This window comes from Chionomys nivalis, chromosome 6 (assembly GCF_950005125.1).
Source record: "Chionomys nivalis chromosome 6, mChiNiv1.1, whole genome shotgun sequence".
Taxonomy (NCBI): Eukaryota; Metazoa; Chordata; class Mammalia; order Rodentia; family Cricetidae; genus Chionomys; species Chionomys nivalis.
The window spans coordinates 98,871,731-98,880,327 of record NC_080091.1 but is presented as its reverse complement, the minus strand read 5'-3'; the positions used below and the strand labels follow the sequence as shown (position 1 = coordinate 98,880,327).

The 8,597-nt window shown below is 44.9% G+C and overlaps 1 protein-coding gene across 1 annotated transcript in view; it reads right to left on the bottom strand.

Moving 5' to 3' along the window:
• Nucleotides 1–1,159: 1,159 nt before the first annotated feature.
• The window catches only part of Scarb2 (scavenger receptor class B member 2), a 54,900-nt gene continuing 47,462 nt past the window's right edge, over nt 1,160–8,597 (bottom strand). The window contains exons 10-12 of the mRNA XM_057771917.1: nt 8,033–8,084; nt 5,886–6,044; nt 1,160–3,893 (exon numbers count right to left, since the gene is read on the bottom strand). Of these exons, the coding sequence (XP_057627900.1) occupies nt 3,855–3,893; nt 5,886–6,044; nt 8,033–8,084 (250 nt within the window). The 3' untranslated portion in view covers nt 1,160–3,854. The remainder of the gene's footprint in view (nt 3,894–5,885; nt 6,045–8,032; nt 8,085–8,597) is intronic.

The window sequence follows — 8,597 nt, the reverse complement described above, 5'->3', positions numbered from 1 at the left end:
AGCTTTGGGTAAGAAGTCAGTACTAGGTGCTTCCCTTGTGATGCAAGCAGCTGAAATTAGGTTTAGGGTTCCTAGAAAGGACATAAACTAGTGACCAAGGTCCTTCACATGTAAGCACATTGGTAACACTAACAGGAAACTTTCTGATGTTCTAGCTTACTCTGACTTTAGGAGGAAGGTATACTGTTGGCATGGGAAGTTCAAAAGGGAATCAGAATTTTAGGACTAATAGCTTCAATCTAAATGTTCTTGAAGTGTGGGAAGTCCTTCTGCCTATGCGTTGCTTTTATTGGTTAATGAATAAAGAAGCTTTCTTGGCCTGTGATAAGGTAGAGCAGAGCTAGGTGGGGAAAACTAAACTGAATACTGGGAGAAAGAAGGCGGAGTCAAAGAGAAGCCATGTAGCCCCGCCGGAGACAGACACTGGAGGAAACCTTGCCCATAAGCCATAGCCATGTGGTGATACACAGATTAATGGAGATGGGTTAATTTAAAATATAAGAGTTATCCAGAAATATGCTTACGCTATTGGCCAAACAGTATTGCAAATAATATAGTTTCTGTGTGATTATTTCAGGGCTGAACAGCCGGGAACAAACAAGCAGGCTCCTACAACGTCATACCTCCACGTGTGTCTGATCTCCTAGCGCCCTTCTTAATGGGCTGTGAGCATTTCAGTCAGTGTGGTTGGGGCGGCCCAAGGTAAGTTAGCGCAGGTTTGTGTGGTATGACTTGGGAAGAAACAGCAAACAGCACTGGGGGACTGGCAGGAAAGATCAGGAAATGAACAGAATCTAGTGGAAAGCAGTTCCTAGCTTGGGAAGCGGGGAGGGGGGGCAGGGAGATCCTTTCAGGTCTAGACTGAGGAGCCTGATATGACCGTGAGGCTGGGACACTCACTGATCAGAAAGCTGCTGGCCCCTTCAGTTTAGGGTTGCTTTGGTGTTTGGTATTGACTCTCTCTACATTATCAGGGGCTTCCATGTCTCTGAAGAAAACCCTGAGGCAGAAAAGCAGGGAAAAGGGTCTGCTTGGAGTAGCCTGCCTTTGACAGTTGAGCAGAAGTTACAAGTGGCCCCAAGAGTGTGAATTGGGGATGCATCAGCAGAGGCAAATTTCTCAAATGAAACTCCATCCAATGAGAGACAGTTCACGCAGCTTCATATAAACTTTTTTTTAATTAGTGAAACATTTCATTACATTATGGGTAGAAATAAAATCAGGTCAGGAACCACAAGAAATGAACCGACTGTGTAAGGTACATGAAGAACATGATGATCAGGCACAAGCAATTTACACCAGTTACAATGCTCAGAGGGCCTTTGGAAGGGTTCATACCGCAAACAACTTCTGTTAAAAACAAGCATCCTTAAGAAAACCCCAATAGGGGTTAGCGGTGCAGCGCTTGTTCCATTGGATCATTAGTGATCTCTGTAGAATATGTGCGAAAGTAAGGTCTATGGGGCAGAGCTGGGCAGAGTCTGGAGCCTCCCTGGAAATGTCCATCCCTCACTCTGTGCCCTCCCAGTTCCCTGCCATCCTGTGGTATGAGATTGCTGGTGGCCCCACCGTCTTCGGGACCTTCCCAGGACAATGGTCTCAGCCCACACAAAATGGGTACATTTGTTATTAGTCAGCCTGTAATTCCGACTGTGGCTTGTGGGTTTGCCATGGACCTTTTAGGAGGGAAATATCAAATGTGATTTTGAGCCATCGCTATCAATAACCATGGCGCTGATAGAGAATTAATCTATTTTTGGTCTCCTTTTCTACGTGAGATTCAGTCTACTATGTACATCATTAACTGCTGTAATTTCTGTGTTAAAAACATCTCCTCAGAGATGACCACGTCCTGAAAATAGGAATGAACCAATCAGTATGCACTAGCTTACCAGTTTAATTTATTGTGGATAAGTAGTGCACACCTGTAATCCCAGCTCCCGGAAGGCTGAGAGGGGAGGCTCACCATAAGATCAAGGTCAACCTATGCTACCTAGTGAGTTCTAAATCAGTCTGAGCTACAGAGTGAGACTCCGTCTCAATGCATGAAGACCAAGACATGCTAACTACCTAGCTAAATATTGATAAAGTCTTAAGATATTTGCCATTATTAGAGATGAAAATTTTCAATTTGGTTTTCACAACCATGTTTGGGGTACCGAATATTTCTACCTTGGTTTTTAAGAAAGGTGAAAATTTAACGAATCTGTCCCTTCAAGAAGGGATACAGCAGTCAAGCATGGTGGTTCACAGATCCCAGCACTCGGGAGGCAGAGGCAGTGGAGATCTGTGAGTTAAATGCCATCCTGATCTACACAGTGCGTTCCAGAACAGCCGGGCTTACATAGAGACACTCAGTCTCAAAACACCAAAATAAAAAAAGAGAAGGGAAACATCACATACTGCTGTAGTGTCAAGAGAGGAAAATTTGGGCCTGCATATTAAAGCAACATTTTACCTCCAAAGACGTATGTGAAACTTCAGTTTTTTAATTCTTTTTGTTTACATTGAAATTCAGTTTTAAACGACAAAATTCAGTTTTCATGAACTTATATAAGAGGTTGGCCAGATAACATATAGGGTTCCTCAGTTAAAAAAAAATCAGTGGTGAGCTCTGAGAATCAAAGACAATGCCCTTTGTGATAGCTGAGGTCTGACGGCTGGGACGTCATTGTCCTTCAGGGACCTGAAGAGAGTAGCTGGCTTCTCAGATGCCTCATCTGAAGGTCTTTCTGTCTCACACTCTAAACACTTGTCGCTCTGTCAGGAAAACGATTGTCAATGGGAGCAGAGGGCACTTAGTGAGTGAAGGAGAGTCAGTAAACACTCGCCAGGACCAAACCTAAGGGATGAATTTAAAATCTTCTTTTCAAAGGTGAAATGCCTTCCTGGATCTCTATGTGACATAAGCTATGGGCAGACGGACTTTCCAATGTTCGTAATTTTACAAATAATCACTCGATATTTGGCAGTCACCATCATTCCATATCACATCCTATCTGGCAAAGACGTCTGGGGGATACATGCCATAGATTTTCTTCTCCCAGAGGCGCGTTTCTCCATCAAGACAGCTTCGCCTAAAAATGACAGCTAACCTATAAACTCACACCAAACTCTACTCTAAACAAATACCCTCACCAACACTGCTGGGGCATCCTCCTCCTCCTCCACAAAAGCACAACCTAGAATCCTCAGGAGTTCAAGGCTACCCACCGAGAGTCGAGTTCAAGCCCAACCCTGTCCATGTGACTCCCGCTCACCATCAAATAGTCGAAAGACCGCGTTATTTTCCTGAAGGGATTACAATCTGGAAGTTAGAGTGAAATGTGGCGTGTAGCGTCTCAAGGAAGGAAAGCAGACAGGTTTGCGGGGCGCATCATACGGAGCTATCATTTTACCCCGGGTGCAACACTCTTCCTCTTGTGTGAGGAGTTGAATGGAGAGGAACAGGAAGCCATACACATATATTTTGAACACAGTTTGGAGAATGAAACACACTGGACTAGGTCGGGTCAGCTAATGCTAACAAGTGATGCAGACTTTGTATCTACAACGGGGGTCACAAAATCCCACAGCTCCCAGAGCCCAACCCAAAGTTTCTACACAGTTTATTAGATACTTCCTAGATACTTAGAACTATTTCAGAGACATGATTTGATAAAGTATAATGTCCAGCCATATCACCCTGCTCATTATCCTCTGTCCAGGAAGTTTTCCTCACTTGCCAGCACTGCGACTTCTCCCTCTTCTTGATGGGCCAGAAGCCTGTGAGGATTCAGGGATTCCCCTGTCCTGGTCCAGATCAGGGCAGTGCACACGCTCTCTCACCAAGCTCAGGCGACAGGTAAGTTCGATTAGGTTCGTATGAGGGGTGCTCTTTCATCTGCCGTTCCCTGAGACAGACAACAGAAGATGCAAAGGGTTAAATGTTAAGGTCAGCAACATCTGTCCTGATGTGAAAAGTTGAGGCCAGGTGAGGATGGAGAAGGTGGAAGGAGGAGAAGCTGGACAGAGGTAGTTACCGCCACTCTCTGCCCAGCTGCCTTTGCTCTCTAAGACTCTAACCAGACCATTAGAGGTCAGCTCTTCCTCTCCAGCCTCCAATACCCCTGTGTTATCCCCCGTCTCCTCTGGACTATACAACCATTAGCATCCTGGACCGAAACAGCCTCCTCCCACCCAGAACCAGTGCTTCAGAAGCTGTGGATGCTCACTGACGCTCGCGGAAGCCCCGAGGATGGCTAATGATGGGTGCTAATGAACGTTCTTAGGAGGTCTGTTTATACCTAGGAAAGTTCTGCCGATGACAAGGACTGGCAGATCCATAGATGGCATTGGTAGACAGTTTGCCTCATTGCTAACTCGGGCTTACCTGACTAGCATGAATGAACGTGACATACTGGCAGGGTTAGCTAAGCTAGCATCACTCATACGGTTTCAACAGTTTCATCCCCTACTTCACACTACTCAGAGAGTTTAGCAGGATAACGGAAGGGAGAAATATCTCATAAAAACAATAAAAATTGCTGAGCATTTCAGAAGGGTTGCCTAGGCCAGATCTGGCAGTTCGAGTCTGTAATCCCAGTCACCAAGGACACTGAAGCAGGAGAATTACAAGGTCAAAGCCCAGTGGTGCCACAGAGCAAGTATAAGGTCAGCCTGAGCAGTTCAGAGAGACTTATCTCAAAAATACGTTTGTTTTTAAGGGCTGGGCATATGTCTCAGTGTTATAGAGTGCTTGCCTGGTATGAGTCAGGTTTTCACTTCAACCTCTAGTTCCTCAGAAAAGGGGTTCTACAGAGGAGCATCATGAGGTATTCCCTTCTGGTCACTTGAGAGGCTGTTCTGAGCCAGTTTATCCCACCCTTCTGGAAATGAACGATTCTCGTGTACGCATCTGTTCCCACTGCTATGGGATCTCGACCACAGCACCTTCAGATACACCAGGGATTCAAAGCATGTCACTGCCCCTTTGCTCTATAATACTGGAATGATTTTATCATAGATAATAGCTAAATTTATTAAATACACTGAGCCAAGTCCTCTGTGCTTTCTATGTTGTCTGATATTCTCCAGAAACTCACAAAGGAGACACTATTTTCACTCTATTTTACAGATGATGAAATTGAGGCTATTTCAAGTGTCATATATAGACTGGATTTGAACCCAGGAAGTCCAGCACCAAAGCAAAGGCGCTTAAAGGTTTTATGTTTCTTTCAAATTTTTGTTTTCAAAGATGTAAAGCTACCTCGTATGGGATATATCCAGGAATCCCAAAGCCAACCAAGAGAGCCTCAAATACCAAATGGCACTGGTGGTTCTATCACCCTCCCTATCCCAACACACATCAGCCTTGCCTCCTACTTGGCCCATTGGTTATACAACCACAAAAATCAGTATTTCCCTCCTCCATAAAACCCCCAAATCTACCCAAGGGAGCCAGCTGACAGCCCTTCAGTAAAGCTTATTGAGGAATTCCTCAGGTAAACTTACCAACAAGTGTGGAATATCTCTTTACATTGTGTGAATATATGTCTCTGTGACTGTTTTAATAAAGATGTTGACTGGCCAGTAGCTGGACAGGATAAGCTTAGACAAAGGAGCCAAACTGGGAATGCTGGGAAGAAAGGCCAAGTCAAGAGTCCTGAGCTGACACAGAGAGAAGTGAGAATGGCATGTCGTATTGAGAAAAGGTACCAAGCCATGCGGCAAGGCAAAGAAATATGGACTAATTTAAATGTAACAGTTAGCTAGTAATCGGCCCGAGCTATTGGCCAAGCATTTATAATTAATAGTGAGTCTCCCTGTGGTTATTTGGGAACTGGTGGGAGGGAACGAAAAGTCCGCCTACAAACAAGAGAGAACTTTCCCTCGCTAGCACTTACCTCGTTCATGGACCCCTGTCCTCGGCATGCAAGCCATGTGAAAATCAAGCCAAGGAACACGCCCAGTGCCATGATGATGTAGGGTATGTTGGTGACAATCAAAGTCGTGTTAGTCACAGACTTCAATCGGCTTGCAGTCTCTTTGTCAATGAGGACACTCTGGAGGAGGAAGAAATAGTATTAGCTTGAGAACTAGACTGTGTGGTTGGTGTGTGTATGTGTGCGCATGTGTTTCAAACAATAAAATACAATTTGATTATGTATTATTTTTAACAAACCAGATAAACTGAAAATCCACTCAATATTAGAATAACCAAAGGGGGAATTAACTCCTATATTTTTTCTTGAAGACAATTATAACTCTTAACTTGGAAAAGAGAGAAAAGATATTAAGAAATGTTGAGATAATATGCATTAGGGTTAGAGTACGAAATGTCTCCACAGGCTCAGGTTTTAAATGTTGACCACATCTTGTAGTACTGTTTTTGTCTGTTTGTTTGCTTGAATTTTATTTTGAGATAGGGTCTCATTCTGTATCCCAGACTAGCCTGGAACTCACTATGTAGACCAGGCTGGCCTTGAACTTGTGGCACTACCACTGGAGCGCTGGGGTTACAGGTGTGTGCTGCCATGATGTACTGCTTTTAAAGACCATGGAGGCTCTAGGAGAAGACCTCATTTCTCTCCTGAGTCCATATTATGGTCACCAGTCTCAACAAAAATGATTCAAATGAGTTGTGGTGCTAACAAGAATTAGGGAGAGAATTCCTAACGGAGGGAAATGCTCTAGAACATCATTTTAGTATGAGAACAGAGGTTTCCTCACTCAGTGTGACGGGTGAGGCATCAAAAGAGCACAAGTCCCTAAAAATGAGAACAGTTCTGCTTAGTTTGCCCTGGTATGGGGGTGGGGTGGGCTGTGGTGGCAGCGGCAGGTTCTGTGGCAGATTTTCCTGTAACTGTCCTGGGTTTGTCAGAGCTGGGGCTTCCGCCTGACAGCAGTCTCCAGTGTCGCTTCCAGGTCTAGTGCTTTTTTTCCTCCCCCTCCCCTCCTCTCCTTCCTTCTTAAGACAGGGTAACCCTAGGTCTCACTAGATAACCCTGTTTGGCCTTAAACTCACAGAGATTCACATGCCCCTGCCTCCTCTCCAGTACTAAGACTAATGTCTGACCTTGACATATAAGTTTAAGAACATTTTATTGGTTTGTTTGCTGTCGTTTGGTGGTGGTGGCAGCGGTGGTGTGTGTGTGTGCACACGCGTGTGTGTAAGATGGAAGTAAGAAGACAATTCTCAAGGTTGATGCCATTCTCCACCCTATGGGGGGTTCTGGAGTCCAAACTCAAGTTCTTCAGCACTGACGGTAGGCACCTTTACCTGCTGAGCCATCTCGTCTGCCCCTGACATGTGACTTTTACGGAAGGTGTCTGGAGCTGTCAGGGCTTCAGTGGAGGCACAGGCTTCAGGGGACAGAGCTAGGGTTGCTTTTGTCACCTTTGTAGCTCGTTCCTCACATAAGCGGCACCTCAGAAGGGTGTTATTCAACTGGTGCTCTTGAGACAAAAAATGTCCAAATAAACTCTCACGTACAGACAAGTACTTACTTCCGCAAGTATTAAAGAGAGCTTTTCTGGGGCAGCATATACTTTAAAAAGTCACCATTGAGGCTGGAGGGATGGCTCAGCAGTTAAGAGCGTCACTGCTCCTGAAAAGGACCTGGGTTCAGGTCAGAGAGCCCACATACAGCAGCTCACAGCAACCCATAATTCTGCTTTGCGGGGGTCAGATTGTCTTCTGGACCCTGTGAGCACTGTTTACACTCACACATGACACATGAACACACATAATTAAAAATAAATCTTGGCCAGACAGGGGTGGTGCATGCCTTTAATCCCAGCACTTAGGAGGCAGAGGCAAGCAGATCTCTGTGAGTTCGAGGCCAGCTTGGTCTACAAAGCGAATTCTGGGACAGTCAGGGCTGTTATACAGAGAAACCTTGTCTCAAAAAACCAAAATAATAGTAATAAATCTTTGTTTTAAAAAAGCTACCCTTTCCTCTTTTTATAACTTAAATGGCACACCACTGCAACAGTAGACATCATAAGCTTGGGCCGGTAAAACATACTTCTTCTCTTGTTCAGGACTTACCTCATTGAGATACATCACTGGGAAAACCATGGTCCTAATGTCTCCCGTTTCACTACAAAGACAAAGGATGGTATTATGTCACAGACATCCTCATGAAAACATCTCTCGCCTGGAGAGACATGATCACACAAAAATTACAGCACACTTAATCCACCCAGTCACCTAGAACTGACAGTGGACTTCTTAGCTTCACAGACACATATAAATCAGAAGTCAAGACCACAACATTATCAGCCAGCCATGCAAAACTGCACGTCTATGTGGTATTTTATTGAAACATACAGTATGGAATGCAATCATCCAAGGAGAACTCAAAGAAGACACGAGCTGCCACTTGGACAGTTTCTAGGCCACCTTCACCTGCCTCTGCAACAAGAGCCCACTGATCCCCGTTCACCCACCCTGTACTCAGTGTTTGGGGCTTTGTTTTATCCACTTCTTGCAGCAGTCACACGTCGTGGCTCTCGTTATGCAACGGCAGGAAGAAGGGAGTCCTGCTAACAGAGACTAGGGAATCTGCCTGAGGACACCGGCAGTGAGCAGTAGAACCAAGATTGTAACACCA